Here is a 25236-nt window from a genome sequence, read left to right as displayed (position 1 = left end):
GTTCCGCGTCAGTCTCTAGTCCGTTGTCGCGCGATCACGTCCGCACGACCTTTCTCCGCGCGTTTCACTCGTAGCCGCCGCCGCCGCCAAGTCGCAGTGTCAGTCGTCTGTGCGCTCCTTACCCGTTTCGCAGTGTTGTGTGCGCGTTTATCTTAGTTGGTGTAGTGCGATCCGACTAGTGTGCGATAACCGCGTCCTTACTACCGTACCGTCGTCGTTATCACTACAGCTTGAGTCGAGAGTATTATGCTCGTCAGGCATTCGTCAGTGGCGTCCGTGGTGGTAAGTAACTAAATTGAAAATATACAATAAAAACTGTGACATAATACTTGTATCAACGGAGACGTGACTTGAAATTCGTCGTCCAGCCGCAGTATTGCGTCCGAGTTGATGGAAAAAAAAACCGTCAACACGGCGGCGGCGGCGGTCGTTTTGTGTTGTCTATTCGACAACGGTGAAAACTCGTGCGCCGACACAAAACGGCAACGTCGCACACGCTGGCGGTTCCCCTCTATCTGATTGTGCGTGTGCGTTTACGTGTGCGTGTGTGCGTGCAGCGCATGTGAAACCCCGACATGGTCTCGTGTGTAATATAATGCTGCCTCCGCGCACCGCCTGCCACCCTCCCACCGTACTTGCTTGCCGCGCCACTCACACGCCGCCCGTTCCCGCCGCGCTCATTCACTCGCCTCCGTTACCCATAGGTTTCCTTCCTCCCTTCACCGCGTCCAGCAAACGGCCGCCGCCGTACCCATTCAATGAAGGCCAATTTATATCCCCCTATTTTTTTTTTCTCTCGTTCACCCTATTCTCTTTTTCACTCTTTTCCGTCACCCCTCCCCCTCCCCCGTGTAGGTACAGTGTGAGGCACCGGTCGACTTTTTGTCAGCAGTTCTATTGCCTACTTTTTTTTTGTAATTTTTTTTTCCCTTTCGCAATCAAACGGTTTTTCCTCCCCACCCCCGACGCGCTGTGGACCGGTTGTTGCCGTGGGAAACTCTTTGCCCACTCTAAGGTCCACAAATATAATATAGTATATATGGGTACGTAGGTATGTCATACTATATACCTACCTATAATTAATCTATTATATATATTAGAGGCACTATTTAATATTTGCAATTTTTTTTTTTTCGTACTGATAAATGTTGACACTATTCTTATTTGATATTTAAGCCCGCCGGGTCTCAAATTGATTATCGATATATTCTCGTTCCTTTAATATAGTTTTTAGCAATTCACACTATTATATGCATACATTAATTATAATGTACCTACGTAGGCTTCATCGATAAGACGATAATATATTGTACCTATATATAGGTATATACTGCAGATCGACGATGGGAAGGGGGAGTTGCGTATACACTCGTCGGTTTCGGGACCGTCTCTTCCTCTCTCTCATTCCCCCTCTCTCTGTCTCTCCATCACTCTTTATCTCACACAGTTGGTAACACTTTTACCCCATGGTGCGGCGTCTGTGTTGGTTGTCGGTCGCCGCTATAGTACACACGTGACGGGAAAGGACACGCGTTTTCCTGATAGTGATGTCTATATATTTTATGATTGTTGGCGCGGTAGGAGGGATACTGATTTTATCTGACAGTAGCGATTGTGTGTATTTCGATGACATTTATACGAGTCGTCCTTCTATTTTTTTTTTAAAAATAAACGTGTATTTGGGAGAAGTAATATTTTTTTTTTAAATTGACTTGTAAAAATGAAAAAAACATTTTTGGGAGGAACGTATAGAAGAATGTCATCAACATTGTATAGCTTTGCTATTTTTTGTTCTTTTCGAGAGTTGGTCTTTGATTCGTACCTGTGTACCTAATGTGCAGGTACATTGTCGACATTTTATATAAATATGAAACTCTACGGTGACCTCTGAAGACTGAATTACATAATATTATTGTTGTGTGAATATCGGCTTAGTGTTATATAGGTAGTACTAACGCGGTGTCCTACGTGAATGCGACAAATGCGACGAAAAACAAAACAGTTTGTATTTCATGTTCGCATCGGCCTCATCGTATTGCGACGAAACAGCATGATCAGAATAGAAATCGCCGGATTTAAGTAAGACACGGCGTTACTCTATGAGTGATAACGACCACAAGTATATTATAATATACATATATAGGTGTTATTATTATAATTTATAACGTTCAAAAGAGACAGATGACATTATAATATTATTATATTATCATAATATATCTCGTAATATATAGATATTTTTATATAGTTTTTGTTATCGCGTTCGGTTTTACTATTATAGGTACCTATATAATATAATATTGCTATATATAGAGCTATATACATCAAAGTTATCGACTCAGCTAGAAGTTTCGAAAATACAAAATTGCAAAATTATTTTTTGAACATGTTCCATATGACTATAAATTATCACGCCTGGTTTTTTTCTTTTCGTAGACCGTCGTATCTTAATTTGGTTTTTTTATGTTTACTCCCCTCCGGATTGCATTCTTCAGGGCCCTAAAAACAACCGGTTTCCCATATATACATGTGTAGGTATATATATTTATAGTATATACATATATACGCATTTCTGTATAGTGCATACGCACACTGACGATAAACGAACCCCTCTTGTATACAGTGTGCCTGTTTCCCGTTCCGGAAATTATGAATAAACAAAAGGTGCAGCCCCTATTGATACTCTCACCGCGCTGTGTATACTGTATAGTGCATGTACTATACACATATATGTATATTTTACACACACGCACACACACTCTTTGTGTTCTCACATGGACGTACTGTCGTTGACATATTGTGGAGCGAGAGGAAAAATGTATTTGAAAATCATGTGTACCTATACTCTATTATAGCTACACAATACTATATGATATATCCCCACTGAGCCGTCACCGTTGTCGAGATGTGTGTTGTGCTCTCAGTTGCCGCCAAAATAAGTATTTTGCATGTCAATGTAGGTATATATTATATATTATCAGGTTGTTCCCATATAATATTATGTACACTACCATAATGCGTTCTGAACAATATGGAGGGACATAGAAATTTTGTCACACGATCATTTCTCCCTTTTAAACATATTATATATATATATGTATACCTGCATTCCTTCACTCTTGTTACACGCCGTATTGACAATGGAATGATGGATTGGATACCTATAGTAGATACCTAAGTAATTATCTTAAGCACCGTGCAGTGGACATCATATACATATCCCATAGTTACAAATATTATCATATTTGTGTACCTACAACCTATCTACTTTATATATAGGTATATATGTACTGTGAAGATATAGGAACCCTGTACATACATAATATACATTTGATTTCGATATACCCTATTATTTTGTGGAATATAGGGATACTACATTATAATTTTTAGTTCCTAAATGTATATACCTAAAATATTATGCAATACTGTTAATCCTGTATATTAAGTACACATAAACAATATGAATAACATAAGTATGCAGTTGAAACTCAATAACACTGTGATTATTGGTTGTTTAAATTATATTATATATGCGTAATTATATATATGGAACTAAAATGTCGTATTTTGCATGCAAGTAAAATTTACTTAAATTTTAAACAAATTTTTTTAAATTATTTTTTTCACGTGAATTTTTCTCATATAAACCTATATAACCGTTAGGTATAGGTACTAACTAAATTTATTATTTCTAGTCATAGGTACGCGTTATATAAAATAGTTATTCACTATTTTGTCGTCTTTTATAATATCATATATATCTACAGGCTATAATATAGGCTAGGTATATACCTAACTAAATGTATACATTAACTACAATAAAAATTTAGTTTTTTGCTATATAATAACATTAATAACCCATTAAAAACCATTTATTCAAATTTCTGTTTTTGTATAATATATAGTAATCTATATTATATGCATATAGGAAACTATCTGTATAAATTCGTTAATTTTTTTCTTCTCCTATATATTATGTTTAGTTAATATCGGGTGGCAGTACCTATATATAATCAGGCGTTCACTTATTAAATATGTATTAAACAAGAAAAATTAGATGAAAATAGTTTGACTTAGACACTTGCAGCATATTATACTTAAGGTTTCCTTACCATTATTCACAAATTTATTTTTATTTTATTATTTTCTAAGAAAAACTGAGATTTTTGCCCTTTTACGAATATCTATAAATATACGCATTATAAAACAATAACGGGTGAAACCGGTTTATCGGTTTTTTCTCGATGTATCACCTGGACTTTCCTATATTTACATGCACGAGGAAACCTTACGTGACCCGAACTTCTCTCCCCACGGGTATGTTCAGTCACTGTGAAAATGCTTGTCAGGGCTGTTGTTGGCGGATGTTCTTATTCCTGCAGTCGAATGCTTTTATCCCTCTCGAATAATAACGGACGTTAAGTACTTTTTACAATGAATAAATCGATAAAAAAAAACATAACCTATTACCTATTATTACTTTAGCCAGGACTTCGGTAAAAGAAATCCCAATATGCGATATTAATCTTGTACCTGTTTAAACATTTATACCTAGTTGGTGCGTATTGATGCCATTGACTTGTCGCACAGTCCAACAACGTATAAAGGTCGATGATTTTTCTTCATTGTGCAGTGTTTCTTCATACTCGCGCGCGTTTAAATATAATATATTCTCAAGGTGTATATTAATGAACCGATTGCCATTGGCTATTTTTATTTTAAATTATCCGACTGTATAGACCGTTTGTCATTGACTGTGCGGCCACCATTAAATACAAAGAAGAAAAAGTGTACATAGAACCGACAAGGTTAACGTCTTATTTATACGTGTATACATGCACACACGGATCCGAATCCTATTTCATTGAAAAATCGTCCTCGTCTATGTTGTATGCGTGCGCATCGAGTGCCGAGACTCCACAGCCAAAAGTTACCCGTCCACCTGTCGTATAGTCCGTGTGTATATATTATGCGGTATGCCTTCAATTAATTTGGCAGTACCTAACCTATTAGTATTATAGAGTTTTGTCTTCCCCGTACACCGGGTATAATAGAAGTTTTCCTTTTTCCTCATCATCTAAACTCGTATGCTTTAGGGTAGTTTCACCCCTAGGTTCCCCTCCATCCCACATGTTTATATTTTATACACACACATACTGGGGTCGTCATTAGTCCGGAAACCACCCGTCCAGATATATGCTTTCCTCTTTCCCCCCTCTGAAAACACATGATATATATGTGTCTTCATGCGCAGTATAGGTAATACATAGGTATTTTACAAGTCCCTACCTCCCCTACCTACCCCATCGTACATATGTTTCTAATATATTATTTATTTAATAATATATTTGTGTTTACAAATAATAATAATAATAATATTAACTTTTTTTTTTATCCACAGAATTAATACCATATTTCTGATATATTGTTATCGTCGTCACCATGTCGTCGTCGCCTCCGCCACCGTGGTTGCTACAAAAATTATTCGGCGACCCGGTCGTGCCTAGCAAAGGTGGAAGAGTTAAACTAACTGACGTTAACCGTCAATTAATTTGCGTCTTATGCCTCGGATACTTGGTAGACGCTACTTCCATCGTCGAATGTCTTCATTCTTGTAAGTATATATTCATCATGGACTACTTATCATAATCTGTAATAACTTAAAGTTTATACACATTTACATTATACTCGATTATCTCATGTACTTATAATAAATACTTGCTATATACTGGTTACTTGTATATAAATCTATGAACACGCTGTCTTATAATATATGTATATAATATATAATATATATAGTATACTTAAAGCATAGAAATCATCTCATCGCATACTTGACGGAGGTACTAAATTCTAATTCACAATATTGTATGTACCTTAATTGCTAATTTTTCTATATATATATCTTGTCACATCGATGGCGATAAATTGTATGAAGATATTCTTATGGCATGTTTTAATTTCTCATATATATATAGTTTGCATTATACCTATGTTTTAACCTATAAACTATTATTTTTTTATTATATTAAGGCTTCGACGACTTAGGCCATTAGCCTGTAAGGTTGGTAGGGTTGGGACGGTTGGTTAGCAGCATGTGTATGTGTAGCAAGGTTTTTGCCACTACGAACCCGGGTGATCACCCATCCGGGAACTAGTGAGTAGTGGTAGTGGACGTTACTTACTCTCAACTACGTAGCGTAATTTATTGATAGTAGTGGCCCCGCGTTGCGCCAAGCCCTGCAATGCATGCATTGTTTTTATATGTGCATAGATTAATCCAAATCGATATATTTATATGTAACTATTTGATTATACCTAGAACTAAACCTATATCTATTTGAATTACTAAAAAATTTTTAATTACCTACAATGTAATATAACTATTAGTATAGGTAGCACAAAAATATTGTTGTACCTATAAAACTAATTTTTTAAAAGTGGGTATCTTTTGTATTATAGTACCTATATTATAAGTTACTAATACCTACCTGTTTAAATTTGTTGTATTTACATATAGTTTACTATAATATTTTATTACTAGGTACCTATATAGATACTACTAGCTGAATAACCTGGCTTCGTCTGTTTATATCACAATTCACAGTACCTTATAGTTCTTGATCCACCTTGAATCTCAAATTCCTTATTTGATTGAGGACCTCTTTAAATTGTGAATTTTGAAAAATCCTTTCCAAGTGGGTCTCTACAGTCTACATTATAAAACGAAACTACATACAGACCAAATTTCATACTCATAGCTTCGGCGATGATGAATCAGTCAGGACAAGTTATTTTATATAATATAATATCTTCTACAAATTTATTATTTATATATAGTTATTGAAAAGCTAAATGGTCATCTATGAGAAAAATGTATGAGGTATACAAATATTATTTTACTATTATTATCTATTCATAATATTGACATAATGAAATCGTTACAACACGAAAAATGTTATAAAAATATAGGTAATATAATAGAACTTCTAACCGCTTTTAACATTTCGTATTGTATTAGCATTTTCTGTTTATTACTGTAACCTATATAGAATACAATACCTATGATATATTATTATAATCTATATTAACAAAAATATTATTACAGTATAGGCAAGCAATTGCAAAAATTGTAAATACGAATACAATTTTGAATAAAAAAGATGATTAAACATAATTACGACTGTAATATACGTACTGACAAACAGTTAAAAAAAATCACAGTTTTAGTGATGGGGTTTTCACCAGGTTTAAACATTACGTGTTTCAATTAAAAATGTCGGACACTAATGAATAAATTATGTCAATGAGACATTAAGGGATCCGATATATTCCTATACATATATACGGTGGTTTTTCTTCAAAAAAGGCTAGACTAATTGAAAATATTGCGTATAGAAGCCCCGTGCCCTAGTTGTCCATTGACAAACCGTCCGGCCACATACATTTTACAGCTCGCGCCGACCATCTAAAGGTTCACGTAGCGTGGTTGCGTATATACCTAGTGAAAAGAGTAATTAAAAAAAAAAAAAAAAAACATGAAAGAACAACCGCTGTGTATTATACTTTCCAAAACCGGGGCAACGTTAATTGTGCGCGTAAAATTTACGGCTATACGGTTACCCCGTATTGCATAAAATTATTATATTATGTAAAATAATTTTCGTATTTTTCCTGCAAAACTTGCGAATGTTTATGGATATTACTTTTAAAAACCGCGAAGGCGCCGCGAGTGTAAATCCGGCAGGCGGAGCGGCGTGGTGGGTGCTATTTCGAAAGTAAATTCGTCGCACGCGGCCGGAGAGGGGTTGATGACGCGACGTGGTGCGGTGTGATTGATTGCCTACTGTGCGGTATGCTTATTGCAGCGTCGGCGACGGCTCTCGTGTTACGTACCCGTAGTCGGTCGTCGACGACGCGCCGCGTGTAGTAAAAGCGTAGACGGCAGAGCTGCTGTCGGCGTGTGTGTGTGTGTGTGTTTGCGCGACGTTGCCGTTGTGCCGGTATGTTTTGATCGGCAAAACGACAACGGCGCTCCGTAGTGGAAGTGTACCGCGCGGGCGCTCCCCGCACACCGTTACGAGGAAAACACAACAAAAACCATCTGTGCGGCGTTCCCTCCGACCCTCGGTTTCCCCACCGCCATCGTTCACTATAATAATAATAATAATAATAATATATTCCGCCGCCACACTACAACTACTAACCTACGGCTCGTGAATTCGGCGCAAGGACCTGTGTGCTTCGTCCGCCGCCGCTGCGTCCGGTACGGGCCCGCTCAACGCTCCGGCGTGTCCCCGCGGGGCGATGAGAGAGGGGATCTTCCGTCCGACCGTTGTCCGCCGTGTTCTGCCGGCGAGTGGGCCTCTAATTGGACGACGGTGGTGGCGGCGGCGAGGGACCGTGAAAAACGTTTTCGGATTTCTCTCGCAGCGGTCTGGCGGGTGGGTAGGGAATAAACTGACGGCGCGCACCGTCGGTGGGCGGACGGGGTATACAGAGCCGGTGGGTGGAATGACGACCCCGCGAGTGCGCACCGACGCTATACTATATAATAATATTATTGCTCCTCCGCTCGAGCATTCCGTCATTATTATTATTATTATGGGGGTTTTTTTCGTTGAACGATGAATTTTTTTCACACTTCATTAGCGCCGCGTTGCGGGTTCAAAAGCGTTCATTATACACAATTACACTCTGTACTTTGACAAATCACTTTTCTGGCTACCTATATACCTATGACTTATACCGTGTTTTAATCATTTAAGAAACAGAAAAGGCACGTAATAAACCTTACATAAGTAATTCAAAAACTATTTTGAAGTTATTTGATAACATTTTTAAATGATTTAATTATAATAAGACATTTTGCTGGTTATGGGTATGATGCTTAAAGTCTTAATAGTATTATCGCTTATCAGTTATATCAACAACAAATTTAAAAAAACAAGTTATTTATTTCGAAATCTGTCTATTTAAACAAGTCTATTAAATCAATAAAAAACCCATCTTCATTTCAATACTTGATTAAAAATCAAGAAAGTAAAATCGACAAAACGTCATGGTGATTCTTTTTACGGCGGTGTCTTTCGTGAGGAAGTTTTCACTAAAATTTATAACTTCATGATTAATAATAATTTATTTATATTAAGTGATAAGTATAATATATTAAATAATATACAATTATACAAAATGTTCAATTTTCTAACCGAAGAACTCTTATAGGTATACTTTGTGTCAGTTAAAAAATCAAGCTAATGAGATCAAACAAATTTACAATTATATTTTAATTTTAATATAAATCTTTTTTTCTACAGTTTAATTTGGTTCTAACTTGAATAAAAAAGGGTCATTCAGTATTAACATACGCCGTGTTAAACATCACCAATATAAATCAGTGCATTTATGTAAGATTATGCGGGTAGGTAATACGAGAATTTAATATAGATTCTTTTCCATCAGGAGCTTGCTCACAGGGGGTGTCATATCCCCCCTTTGGCTTATTTTTGTCATATAAAATATTTGATAAACTCTAAAGCTATAAATTAATAGATATATAACGTGGTCTGAAAATAATAAAACAATTAATATCCCCTCCCTCCTTTCAAAAAACCTGAGCACGCTACTATTCGCCATATTATATATACCTAGGTAAAATGTTTTTAGAAAAACTTAATGCTGTTTTAAATTTTTACTTTTTACGTATTATTTATTCAAAAATAATACGTAAATATTTTACTCTATATTCTTATTCACTTTTATATTATAATGATTGGTGTAAAAGGTAATTAACGTAAAATCAATTTAAAGTTATTATAAAGTATTGATATACATAATATTAGACCCATATATATATAAATGTATAAATAATATACCTATATAATATATATTATACTTATACAAAATATAGCATATTTCAATAATTTTCAAACTTTAAATTATTTCAAAATTTATAGCGTATATAGGTAGGTATATATTATATACCTATACCTACCTAAATTAAAAGTGATAATCGGTATTTGGTTTACGCTATTTGCGTTTGTTTGACAAATCAAATCTACTAGTCTAATGTTGACGAGACCGCGTCGTGCGTATACTACTAACACAATATGATTATGCGCAAACTCGTCGCAACATAGAGCACTATGTGTTTATGGAGCGATTCATTCCACTCCATAACATTCGTTTTCTAAAACCAGCGTTTTTTTCTTCGTATACATTTGAATTTCAAAGTCGCCAGGCAGATGCCATTAAAATATTCCCCGGTTATGCACCGAAACGCTCAAGGCCTATATACATCACATGGGGGGAGGTTAAAACTTTAAATTATAGTATGGATGAAACTCGGTCGATTAACCATAGCAGTGACAATATGCTAATCGCCTCGAATTTTCGCTTCATTTGTATGATAATTATACCACTGCGGGCTGCGGCTAGTGTTGAGTAGAATCATTTAATTTCTAAAAATATATTCTATATTTTTATATAACATCATACGTTTCAAATGTATGGATAATATGCCTATTATACTTATTAGGTACGTCAAGTCGAATATATCTATACTAAACTTAATAAATTAATTATATGTGTTTCAGTTTGCCGGAGCTGCATTGTACTGCATTTGGACAAGAATAATTTTTGTCCGATATGTCGAGAAGATATTCAGAACAGCAAAGTTCTCAAGTAAGTTTATAATAATTTACTTGTTTTCTCACTTAGTGACATATTTTGTTCAACAAAAATAAGCCTTTTTAATTTAATCTCACTCTCTTGCGCTCTTTCTCTATTTCTCTTTTTATATAAGTAATATAAAAATGTAATGTATATAGCATAAAGTATTGTTTTTTTAAACAACAGTTAACAATAAATGATAAATATATGATAATAGTTAATGTTGAAATTTGATCAATACATTATTCATTTTCTACATGGTTTTATTTTTATTTTAAAGTAAGTGCATCTATGTAAAAAATTATGAAAACCGACTTCACTATATTATATTTTTTATCGTCATTACTTATTGCTTTGTCTGTTTGAACTCTTATTCATTTTATTCGTGTGTGCCATTTGAGATTACGAGGGTAGGCGCCCGGAGACTCCTACATAGGTACATAGTACGTATACATACTAAACAATAAACATATATAATAATATCTATATTATGCTATTGTTTCTTATACCCCCCGCTGGTTTTTACGACTGTAATAATAACGATAAGCCCCTACCTGTATAAGCTGTACACTATGTATATATTAATAAGTGCACCATGTGCAAATATAATTTTTTAAACCATTAAAAATATTTATCTCAACAGTTTTAAATAGGTGATACAATTTCTTCAAAATATTCGAAAAATAAATTCTTGTAAGTAAAACTAAGATTAGTGCATAATTGTCTAGTACCTATAGGTACAAAATGTTTCAAAAGTTACTTTTCAGACAAATATTAATGCTTCAGACAGTTGTATATACATAGTTCCCATTTGACACAGTGGGTGGCTTTTGGAAAAGAGCAAACTTGTTCATATAATTTACAATGTGAAAAAGAAGCGGATAATGTCTACGACGAGAGAAAAGCATTAGGGTCCAAGTTATTCACCCGAGGTGACGAGAAAAGTTTTAATGGGTAAGGAAACCGCTATGGTTCTTATGAATAACTTCGAAAACAACGGTGTTGTGTGAAAAATTATATTCCAAATACTATTTCTGTTATGACCAACTGAAGTGCCTAACTCGTATAATTAATAAAAATTAGTATCATCTAGAAAAACAATACGAAAAAAAAAAAAAATTAAAAACAAAAAAATAAATGAAAAGGGTGGATTAAAAAAAAAAAAAACAGACGCGTGTGTTGTAGTACGTTATTTATTTATATTAATATTATTATAATATTATATTATTGTACTATACCTATTTTACTGTTATAGTTTAACTATATACATATTATTATTTATCATAATAATATTATAATAACGTATATTATATAATATTATATTATATTGTAGCCACGCGTTCGCGTAAAATATTTTAATGTTTGAGCGAGTAACACGCACACAACAACCAACCACCCCCCACACACACACATACCTGTGTCGCCGTGATTTCACGGTTCGCGTAACGTGCGACAGTCGCCGCCGCTGGGCTTTTCTCGCGGGAAAAGTGTTACGGTACGGTGAGCGGTGTTTGTGTGTGTGTGTATTTATGCTGGCGGCAGACGCGCACACGTACAAAATATATATGTTTACGGATGGTGGTGGTGGTGGTGGCGGACGGCGGTACCTATACACTATACGGCAAAGTCGAGTTTCCCTACCGCGCTGGCGGCGCCCGTGTCAATGGCCTCTTTCTCTCTCGGCGGCGTTGCCGTGTTCGCCGCCGGTTTTCGTGTCGTAAAAAATAAAATAAAAAAATTGGCAGATATAATATAGCAAGCGTTATTCGGCCATTCGAAATCGTCTAGTCATAATATATGTATTATTATTATTATCATCAGTTTAGATGGTGAAAGAGAGAGAGAGAGAGAGAGAACGAGTGAATGAGAGAGAGCTGCCGACTGGGAGAGACCGCGGGAGAAAATAACAATAGCATTTCATTTTTGTATAATATAATGCACGCTTTGCTCGCAGTTTTGCGTTGTAGGTATCGGATTTTCGCGTCCGCTTCGTTGCCACATACGATTTTCTTCTTTGCGGACGTCGTCGTTTCTGGTTCGAAACACGAAATTTCGCGAAAGTTACACACGTTCTCTGTGTAACAACTTGTTTAATTTTATATTTCTGAAAATGTTTTACTCTTATAAGATGCGATATTTCGCTGATTATAAATATTTTTATCGCAAACTGCAATTTACATTTATTTTTATCTAATTTACACTACTGTCTACTAAACATTATATTCACAATTTCCGCGTTCGAAGTTCATGCTTATTATCGCATCACCGTTATTCTAGCTAAATCTAGCCTGCACTCGTAAACCGTCGGCGTGTTCGCGTTTAATAGTGATTGGAAACACTGCGTATATGTAATTTGAAAATCGTTAATCGAATTTCATCACACGCGCCCGCGTGCGGTATTCGTTCATCGTACATTTACTCTTACAAAAAATAACGTTCATACTGTATGCATTATTAATATCCTTCATGCGTATACATTAATATTATTCATATCAATTATATTATGCGCGTGGAAGGGGGTACATTATTTTTCCATTTTTTTTTTGTTTGTGCTTACTCTTTATATCAATACCTAACTAATTGTTTTATCGACAACTCAACGAACCGTTTAATAATGTACACGCAAATATAATAATAAAAGGAAAACAATCTTGAAATTCTTGTGGCACCTAAACACTTATCTTTGCAGGGTGGATTTTCGTGTAATTAATTTTAGTTTGGCACATTGTTAATGTCGGCGTTGTCCTTTTCATTTTGTCTGCTGAGACACCCGTCGCGTTCTGAATTTATCACATATTTTAACAAATGAAATAAAACAATTAGTTACATTATATTTTTGGAAAAATCATTAAGTACAACTAAAAGTGGAACAATGGAACAAAATAATACAATATTATATTCTGCAGTTCTTCGGTAGTTCAGTATAATATAATATATAATAATTATATGTTTGCGAATTATAATCTAGAGCTTGATAAATTGCATTGGTATATACATAATATTATCTAAATTTAACCAAAATCCAAGTTCACCATATTTCTTGATTGTAAAATTGTATATTTATTTTGTACCTCTTAGAAGATATACCAATTAAAAAAAAAATTAATTCTGTTTTTATAATTTAAGTATCAACAACAAAACGATAACATAAATGTACGGTAAACTTGATTGGTTAGGACTTTAGGTAATAATTTATTGGTGCAATAATCCACGTTTCGTTATATTAATGTCGTTTGCGGGAAATTCTCCATTATTGTTGTACTTACATGTATCTGTATCCTTAATCCATATATATACACACACACACGCGCGCGTCTTTTTCTATTATTCCACGCAGATATATTTATAATCCGGTAGGTATAATACCATTTTTCATGTACACGGTAACCATCGCGTTTGAAACGTAAGAATGAGTAGGTGTATTGTTTGTGTGAAAATTTCCTTTAGAAACTTAAGTCTGAAAGTTAGAATACTGCCCGAGGGTTAAATAAAGTATATACATAAAAAGTAAACATGGTAAGAAGAATAAACTCGCGATAACCCCCGACTGCAAGGTTAAATTAATAGCATTTCAAGCATAATTGAAAGAACTTCGAATATTCTATTAAACACGAATTTAAAAAACAAATCGATAGTTATATATATATATATCTTTCTAGGTGCTTATATCTTAAAAAAAATCGTGTATGTATCAACCAGGTACTTAAGATACCACGTTTAAAAAAATTAAATTTTATAGGTTAACATGCTTGAGTACAATAAACTATAGATATATATCATACATATCATATATATATATATATATATATATATTATACTATATAGTTTATACTATAGCCAATATTAACTATATAAATAGGTAGGTATCTAGTAACAACTTACTAACAATTTTGAAATTTTACCTATAAATTTGTACTATTAGGTTAATCTACCTACTTGTACGTATAATATTATTTGAAAGTCTATAATTTATTACTGCGATATAATCGTGATTAAAAAGTCAGTTACAAAATAAAATGTGAAATGTACCTACATAGTGTGTATCTATAATATATTTTTATATACATAAATATAAACCATTATAATATGGCCCTTTGTATTTTATCTATATGTATATTATAATATATTGGTCCATTGCCTCGTTACCGCTTCATCTTGCTGCCGTGGTTTTGTTATTGAAAAAAAGGGAGCCTTCTCCCTGGAATATTCTAATCTAGGTCATTTAATCGAATAAATACGACTGGAAAAATAATGCATGCAGATGTGTGTGAAAAATATGAATAAACGTTAATAAAATAATATACGTTAATAAGTGAAACCTACTTTTAAACAAACGTATAACTTGTGAAACATACTTGGATGTATGCCAATATTAGATATTACATTTGATTAATTTAATATCAAAAATCCATTAGGTGATTTATAATAATTGTTATTAATATTTTTTTAATAATAATAATAAAAATCCAGTAAATATACCTATTATAACTTTAACAAGAAATGTTGACTTAGCTTAATTTACGTATATAAGTTATACAATTATTCCTTATTCACCCTACTTATTTTTTAACTATATAAGATTGACTTTTGTAATCACTAGTCAATAATTTAGGTATTAGTGTACATTTTTACTCTTATAGAAATTAACATATGGATTGAACACATTTTATGTATAGTAACATCATATTTTTTTTTTCGCAGGCCCGATAAAGCATTACAAGACATCGTGTACAAATTAGTCCCGGGACTATATCATTCAGAAATGAAACGTAGACAAGAATTTTATCAAAAACACCCTCACAGAGGTAATATATTTTGATCTAGCTAGGTGTTATGAGTTTTATATTTTATTTTGTATTTTTCCTATAGATATGCATTTACAACCGGAATGTCGGGGTGTAAGTGTCGATCGAATCGTATATACAGCTGATGAATTAATTAGCCTGTCATTGGAATACTACGATAAGTAAGTGTTTAACAAATTAATGATTAAATTAATTATGCATTTGATACGGATAGGAATATGGATAAAACTGTATACTTCTAAATAGGATTTAAGTGGTTGTAGTAATGTATATGATTTCGATTTACCTGTATATCTTTATTTATTTGAAATTTATTAAATTTTAATAATTTAAATTTAATAGTGATAGGTTTAATATATACCACAAACCGTATAATATTATATTTATTGTTGAAACAATAAAACAATACATTTTCAGCCCTGTAGTGACTACTGAGTGTCTGATTATGTACGGCAGGTATAGGTACATGTACACCATGCATGGTGTTTTCATAAGACAAAAGATAATTTTAATTGTCAAAGCATAGGCGCATATAGGTATATTATATATTCATAGTTACGCTCTGGTATATATGTCACGAACCGCTATAGTGGGGGAAGAATGAATATCTTTAATTTATATCTTGATAATTGTAGGTATATTTATACCAAATCGGAAAAAAATATGAAACTGCACAGATGGCAGTTATTATATTTATAATAAAAAATTAACGTTTTATTTTATATTAGGTTATCTAAAATAATTAAACGGCATTTAACCTTTTAAAAAATAAAATAAATTTCTCATTTTCTCCTTAAGTATTTTTATAGTAACCGATGATATGCATATAATATATATTGTGTAATTAACAATTACATTTTTTCTTATTTGAGAGGATAATTCGATAATATAATTTGGTAGGTAATATACTGATCTTGTACATATATATCATATATGAAGTGTTTCCTGCAATTGGCTGCATATTGAGTTTGATCAGAAAACATATAAAAGAGTAATTATTCAGAATTTTAATTGTTTTTTTACCCCGTAAGAGCCTATACAAATATTACAAAAGATAAACAATTATAGTAGGTAGGATGTAAAAAGAAACAAGTGAAAACAAACTTTGTGATTACAAAATTTCAAAAATTCAATTTTTAAATGATTTTTCAAAATTGTAGATGCATGTCAATAAAAATTAAAAATTATAGACATTATCTAGTTGATGATATTATGTTAAAATTACTAAAAAACAACATGAGTTAAATATGTAGGAATATTTTTTTATAAAGCTGTTATAACCTAACAATATATGGTTACATATCACTCTCTTCTCAAATTTCTATATCAATTTATTGGAAGCTACAGGTCTTCAGTGCTCATCTACGTCCAAAGTATAAAGAAAAAGAGAAAGAGCCCTCAAATGCATTTCCCTCGCGCGTTATACATATCGATCAGGGCCCAGCACGGTTACCTAGGTTACCACGACAAGCCGGAAAACCACATTTTTCTGAGATCCTCCACTAGCCGTTTATTATTTTCAAGATCAACCCTTAATATTGTATCTACTTATTATTACATATTAATTTGATAGTAAAATATTACAATATTATTTTTTTATTATATGGGTATACAAATGTTTTCTTAGTTAGGTATTATAGTATTATTACTTTTAAAACCTAGAGGTATATGCTAATTATATATTTTTTTAATTACCTAATTTAGTGTTATCTTTTCTAAACAATAAAATGAATAGTATATATTGTTACATTATTATAATAATAGTAAATCAAAAATAATAAGTAATATCGAATTATATTGTTGTATAAACCCATACGTAAATATACTATAATTGACTTCTCGTAGCTTACATTTTAGACTGTTAAAATAAACATTTCAACAAATATCAACATTAAAAAAAAATTAATAAATATTACGTACTATTTTAAATATGATACAGAAATCAACTTGTTTGTTAATTAGGTTATCTAATAATATGTATATATTTTTTTTATCGATATAATATTTTAATGTCATTAGGTTCCATTTAAACTGCTGATATGTATGTTTAACTCTGAATTCCAACATTTATCTACTACGTAATTCAGATATGATTGACAGTTGTAATTTTTTCACCCCTCCGAAATTCTTATATGAAAACTATGTCTATTGTTTAACATTTCAACCCTTCGCCGAATAATTTCCGTCCGTTTTATATTAAATGGCGATGAATATATATCCCCACCATCGAGCTCTCTTCAACATGTGGAATTTCAGGGTTTCATAATTCGATTGTCGTACGGGCCACTTATTTTCTAATCCCCCTTCCTCCTCCTCACACCAAATACCATCAACTGCTACCGCTGTAGCAACGCCACTGTTGTTCTCGCTCTTCGTGTCTTTTGTATAGCACGCGATACACATGCGCGCACTGTTGCAGCTGTTGCAACGCCACCCCGGATTGCAAGCAAACTATATAATACGACGTGCCTGTATATATATATATATATATATATATATATAGGTATATTATCGTATCGGTAATCATTTTAAAAGGATAGGACCGTTGTGGTAGTACAGTAGGAAAATAATTTAACGTAACATCACGTGTCCCGTGAAAAATTTGTTTGTTACATTTTTTATTGAAAACCGTTATCCACTGTCTATTGAATTGATACACTTTTCATCCATTTATTTTCTCATAAAAAGATAATATCAGCTAACTGCATACTGTAATTTATTGCACCAATAATGAGAATACGAATGGTTAAATATTTTTCCATATATTATAATATATATATTTTTAATTATAAATACATATTATATTTAATAGATAGGTGTGTTTATAAAAGTCTAAAAATATTCAAAACCTATTTGGTAATTTATTTTAACAAATTAAATAATCTAATCGAAGTAGTAAATTTCAATATAGGTATAGCTTATTTTATAATGTATGATTTTGTGAATAGTAATTTTCTAAAAATTATTTTACTTTTAAGTTGTTTATTATGTCTTTTATTTTATTCACAAGTATTTGATTTTACCAATTTGTTTTACAGAGTATGTGAACAGGAAATGTGGAAAAACGTCACGGATGATAAAGGCTTACAGTACAAAGTGAGAGTAAGTAGAGTAGTTATCTTTACCAAAGTTATATTACTTACAATTATCAATTTTATATTATTTAAAAATTAGTTAATCTTAAATTATTGTATCCCAAAAAATGAATAACTAAATATAATAGCTACAATAATTGTTATTATTTTTATATTTTTTAGACTGACAAGCCACAACGATGTATTGTGAGGAAACGGTATTTGAAGTGTCCCGCAGCCGTTAGAATGTCACACCTCAAGAAATTTATTCGACTAAAGTATAACCTAAAACCTTGGGACAAGGTAAGCAAATGTCTTAGTAGATAATTTTTAGGGTTATTCGATGTATAATTTTGTTTTTACATACATGCTATTATTCATTCGATAAAAACACATTTTGATTACACAATTGGTGCAACTGTATGGACGGTACAAATAAACAACAACAATATTAGTGTTAAGTCCTTGTGCAGTTGTTAAAAAAATTGTACCTACTTGAAATTTGATCACACTATTATTTTATAAAATCACAAATGAATCTTCCCTATAGTCCTATATAGTAGATATGCGTGTACCACCTTGACTATGTGTTTCATATAATTTAGATGCATATATTTACCTATTATGACGTGTTGTCTCCCAGCAATTTATGTTATTTATACACAATATAGTCGATAATATTGTATGAACATATTTTATTGCGTACACACCACATACCGTCAACAAGCATACCAACCATATGTAATTTACATTTTGAGTTTAAAATCCCCCGTTATTAAAAAGTAAACTCTAGTAGTTAGATTATATTCCGTATTTCTACTGACAAAATATTTGTCTACATGAAGTTGATACACATGGTTAAAACTTAAAGTACCTGTTTTTTTTTTCAATGCTAATTTCAGTGGTTTCATTTTAGATTCTGAGCGGATTACAATGTGTGTCTGTTTTTTTTGTGTCTTTGGGGAGGTCAAAATTTAAAATTATCAATAGTTTTCAAAAGCGCCTGGAAAAACAAAAACAATTATGGAAAAAAGTTATTGGCAAAATCGATTTTGGTTTATGGTGTAACTCTTATAAAAATTACCGTATAGATACATGACAGTTTCACTAAATGTTTATATTATACATTTCTATATGCACCATACAATTTTCTAGATATTGCGAATATTTTTGAGTATTTATAGGCATAAGAAAATTACGAGTTTTATTATTTTTTTTTAATTATTGTCAATAAAATATTTGATGCTTGCCCAAAAAACTTTAAAATGTAATAAAATGTTCCTCATAAGTTTTAACAACAACTGGAAATAAAAAAAAAAGTTGAGCGTAAATCCACAATAAATGTTTATGAGCGTCTGAAGTTAAAATTTTGATTAAAATCACGAAAATTGGCAACCTAGCTATTTCAAGTTAGAAATTTATAAAATGTTTTATATTTATCTCTAAGCTTTGAAAATTAAATACAAGATTCCCCTTAAGTTTTTTTACATTTAATATAAAAATTAACTTTACTGGAAAGTCAGATAAAATTTTACGAGCGTTTGAAGTTAGACATTGGATATTCTAACGTAAATTAATAAATTATTATGCATTGATTTTCTTATTTTGTTGTTATTCAATAACTAATAAACGTAGATATATGAAATTTACACCAAATGTTTATTTTATTATTTCCTATAGGTACTGATAACATTTTCAAAAATATTTGACTCGTTTTGAGTTGTTTACAGACATTTTTAATTTTTTTTACCAATCTAAAAAAATATATAAACACAGATTTTTTTATGTTATTTTAAGTTTAAATTTGGACGAAATTAAATATTATTTAACCAAGAATAATGTTTTTAGTTATTTTGTCGTAATTTAAAAATATTATTCGTGGGTACTTGAAACTTCTCAAGTAGGTAAATGACTATATTATTATATACAGATATTGAAATATGATAATATGCAAATAATATTAATTCAACTTACCAGCTACCGTTTAATAATAACAATATAAATATAATATAAAATATCTTAGGCTAACAAACCGCCTCCGCTTACAATGATATTATAGCGGGTGGTGAGGTGAAGTGAAACGTGTCATTTTTAAATTACGTTACTGTTAAAAAAATCGAATGTAGCAAATCGTATAATTGTTGTTCATTTTTAGGTTTACCAATTATTAACTTACCTATGTTTATTTTTCCCTAGGATAATCCTTAATAAATAAATAAGAACTGTTCACGATTTATATCTATGAAATTGAATTTGATACACCATAAAAAACTGGGTAGTTTAATTTTTAGGCTTATAATAACTTAATCCTAATAAATAACTTATACTCATTCCTCAAATTAATGAAGTCCACGTTGTTGGACGGATTTTTTTTGTGTTGTCATCGTGTGTGTAATATAAATTTGGAAGGTCGATTCGTTGTTTTAAATAATCTGTTGTTGTTTTTCAGGTTGAATTGCTGTACAGGCGAGAAAGCCTACCAGAAGAGTACTCGATTATGGATATAGCATATATTTACACATGGAACAGAAACGAACCTATGAGGTTCTTTTACAAGATTAATGCACGTATGATGGTGCCCGTAATATTGCCGACGGATAAACGTAGTACAACGTTGACAGATGTCGTAACCACAGAACCCGTATTATCACCGGTACCCAACACTGCCATGGAAATGACCCCATTGCCACCACAAATAAACGTGTCGGGTCTTACTCCAATCGTTGAATCGACAGAAGAAGATAAGAAAAAAACTGTACCACAACTTTTGAAACTATCAGTCACCGAAGAACCAATAGTGATTGTGGGAGGACAACAATCCAAAACAGAATCGAGCCTAAAAGAACCGGCATTAATGATCGCAACAACTGATGTATCAAAAAAAGATCGTCGATCATCTCCTCCGCCAATAGAACCACTGAACCCTCCCATATCGCCGGAAGGTAGTTCGAGGAAGGAAAATGTTTCAGATAACGTCAGGAACAATTGTGCCATTGAACTGTCGAAATCAATTCCCTCACTGACTATGGCGATAGAAGAGGAAAAATGTGTCGATCTTGTTGAACATCAACAAACCGGCAGTACAACAGCCGAAATACCTATGAAAAAGCTAGAAAAACTAGTTGACCAGCAGCAAATACTGCCTATTGCTGTTGCTAGTAATCCTCCACCTTCTGCTCTGCCATTGCCGAAGAAACACACTGGTGTCGGTGAATCCAAGCTTAATCTGTCCATCACGAAACTGATCATGAAGAACAAGAATGCCTCAGCTGCTGCCAAATTCGTTCCTACTTTGCAGCAGATGCAACAGATAGGTATGCATACATCCATACCTAGCTTTCAACAACAACAGCAGCAACAATCTTCGTCTCTACAACCGAATGCTTACGTACGCCCTGGATTTCCCGGCATGAATCTGTTCAAGAGAACTCCGGATGCAGTGCCCGTTCGAAGCCAAGCGTCTACCAATCGCCCACCTTTTATACCGGTGCGCAAGTCTTATGAGTGGAATAAGGCCAGAAGCTTAGCGGCCAAACCACATCCGTCACCTGTAACGAATTCGGTGAAAGACAACAAGCCGAATGATAAGTCACCTATGACGGTGGTAGAAAATCCTATCAAGAAACCGATGGCTGATAAACTTCCTCTGACTGTCAATAATACTTGTATGTTGTCAAAAAATTTGGACGAAATGAACGCGGCGCAAAGTCTTTTAAAAGTTGGCCAAGATCTTCGGCTCTTAAAGCCGTCAACTGTCACCGATTTGCACGACAAGTATAACTGTGAATCGTCGCTACAAATAACCAAAGTCACAGAGCCAGAGACTAATCAATTGCCAGTCGCTCACGAAAATCACTCGAATTCTCAGCCGAGCTTACAGATAATGCGAGTGCCTACAGCCACAGATAAGTTAACGAAACCTACAGCAACTACAGAAATTAGCAACGGTAATAACAGTGGCAATACCGTAGTAGTTCCGATCAAACCGGTCAACAAGAAACCCGTCCCAAGCCTCTACAGTATGCCGACGAAACGGACGAAGGAAGACACTAACGTACAACACAACAACGTTACAGACAACAATCGTATAGAGAGGCGCGTGGACACGGAAAATGGCGTTCTTAGTGTTTCCCTATTAACCGAGACTTCTAAGCAAGATATGGATGCCAAGCGTCGTGAAGTCGTACAACCGGACGTGTCTATCAAGCTGATGACGTTCGCTACAGAATCGGTGAAGAAAGCGCCGGAATTGAGTCCAATCGTTGGTGGTAGCTGTAACAGCAAGAAAAAATCGGATGAATTGAATCCCATCGGTAGCAGTGGCGCTAGCAACAAAAAGAAATTGGATGAATTGAGTCCCATCGCTGGCAGTGGCGCTAACAATAAGAGGAAATTGGATGAATTGAATCCTATGGTTTGCAATGGCATCAACAACAAGAGGAAATCTGATGAATTGAGTCCCGTCGTTGGCAGTAGCGCTAACAACAAGAGGAAGTTTGAAGAGCTGAATCCTATTGCTGGCGGTGGCGTCAGCAAGAGGAAACAGGAAGACCCCGAACGGAAGGTGACGCCTCCTAGACTTGGACTGAATAAGGATGACGTACCGCAATTGATCGAGATCAACTCGTCACCGTACGCTAAATTGTTGCCTCCCAAAAAACAGCAACCTACCCCAAAACAGCAACAAGCATCGAAACAGCATTCGGCTATGAAACAACAACCTACTTCAAAACTTCAACCGGCGACCAAAGTCTTGGACTTGTCCAAGTCTCCACCAAATGGCTGCGTAAAACGATTAGCTGCGACCGACGTCTCTGGTAATTCTTCTTCACCAAACACGAAGAAATCAACCAGCTCTGTGCCAATGATACAGTCAACAATGACCTCAGCTAATTCGGCCATCAACTCTAATCTATTGTTTGCGGCCCAAAGGCAGGCCGCCGCATACCTGTTGAAACAACATTTTGAAACATTGAACAATGGACTGATGCGTAACGGTGGCAAAGGACCCGTCGAGTGGCCTAGAGCCATGTTTAATCCTGCGCTGTTCGCCAGGCCACCTACTAACCTAAACAATTGAACGGTGACCTTTTAAGAGTTATTATTATTATTATTATTATTATTATTATTGGTATCGTCTCCTTCATCTTTTTTGATATCGTGTAGTGAATCTATAGTTAGTATATTTATCATTTATACTATTGAATAGTAGTTATTATTTAATATTAGTTAGCCTATAAATAGGCATGTACAAAATGAATTATTATTTTTTTATTCGTTATTACTAATATTTAATTCCTTTTTTTGTTGACGAGCCGGTATGTTATGTCAAAGCTCAAATGTAAATTTTTTTATGTATATAAACTGTACAAACAAGACACACATGTGAAAAAATGACGATAACACTGCATTATTATGCTATTATTTACACTATTATATTAATAGCAGACTGTTTCCCTATATTTATCGCATTATATATTTTTATTATTATACGTACATTTACATAAATCACACCATGTATGTTGCTTAAACTGTGACAATATTGTATAGCAATGATATTTATTATTACTATATTTTGTATAAACCAATAAACCGAGGTATATATTATTATATTTAAACTTGTGTTTTTTTATTGTATTATTCAATCCAGAGAGAAGGGTATAATATGCAAACGTGTACACTGTACAGATAGATCCGTGACTTCAGATCTGTGCTACAGTAGTTTTTACTTCACCAAATTAACGTTTGCTCTTTACTTTATCGTTAACTTTAAACACCCCGAGGACATCGATAACGAACGACGGACAATAGCATGATTACATTTTTTTTCAATCCTTTGATTGATTCAAGAACTTTGATGGTCCTCCACTCCTCTTTTCTATCCATCCACTATTGCTACTTTGAGTTATTAGTAAGTTGTTTTGTCTAAATGTTCTATGAACTGTTTTATAAATTGAGGTCTTCCAGCTTTTCCCTCTATCTTATCTTCCTTTATTGTTAATTTTCATCATCATTATTATATTGTTTCTGTTCGTCAATCGGCGTTGTTGGGAGGGGTATAGGGGAGGCACGTCTGTGTAATAAAAGTCACCGTGTTCATAATTCCTTTTTCGTTTTTTAAACACACACCTGTCGGATTACATCTGCCCGGTTTTCGAGTTACCTCAAAACCGACATTTTTGGAAGTAAAAAATGATGATAGTAAGTATTGTGTTGCAGCCATGTGGTGGCCCGTGGGCGTGTTTCGTGTATGAACACAGGTGTGCACACGACAATTGCTATTAGAATATTATTATTTTATTATAAAACCTTATAATACATACATTCGCTCGGGTAGTTTTTCCAACGTTAATTAACTGCCACGGTCTATGAAACCTGTACCACCTATACGTTGGAATATAATATACGTTTGATCCCTACGTTGAAGCGTAATAACTGATGACTCTAATTATTGCAATATTCGAGTGTTCGATGAAAAATGATTGGTTTCAGTACATTTATACGGTGAAACGGAAGTAAACAACTGGGTGGTAATCAAAAAATATGCATAATACAACTCACATATCCATTGAAATGTAGACATTTACAAAGGGTTCGATAAATTATAATGTATCTATATAATATATATAATTAGGTAATTAACTGTACATGTTTTCACATATAGTACGACGCGTCGATAAACGACGTCA

At 33.4% G+C, this 25236-nt stretch overlaps 1 protein-coding gene across 1 annotated transcript; it reads left to right on the top strand.

The window, feature by feature from the left end:
- On the top strand, positions 1-24165 carry LOC132948687 (uncharacterized). The gene is made up of 8 exons (XM_061019284.1): positions 1-282; positions 5399-5611; positions 10593-10680; positions 15370-15473; positions 15538-15634; positions 18512-18575; positions 18731-18850; positions 20997-24165. The coding sequence occupies exons 2-8, from the start codon at positions 5440-5442 to the stop codon at positions 23625-23627; spliced, it is 3276 nt and encodes a 1091-aa protein (XP_060875267.1). The 5' UTR covers positions 1-282; positions 5399-5439; the 3' UTR covers positions 23628-24165.
- Positions 24166-25236: the final 1071 nt, after the last annotated feature.

This window comes from Metopolophium dirhodum, chromosome 7 (assembly GCF_019925205.1).
Source record: "Metopolophium dirhodum isolate CAU chromosome 7, ASM1992520v1, whole genome shotgun sequence".
Classification (NCBI taxonomy): Eukaryota; Metazoa; Arthropoda; class Insecta; order Hemiptera; family Aphididae; genus Metopolophium; species Metopolophium dirhodum.
The sequence above is the reverse complement of the archived record's forward strand: the minus strand, read 5'-3'. Positions and strand labels throughout refer to the sequence as shown.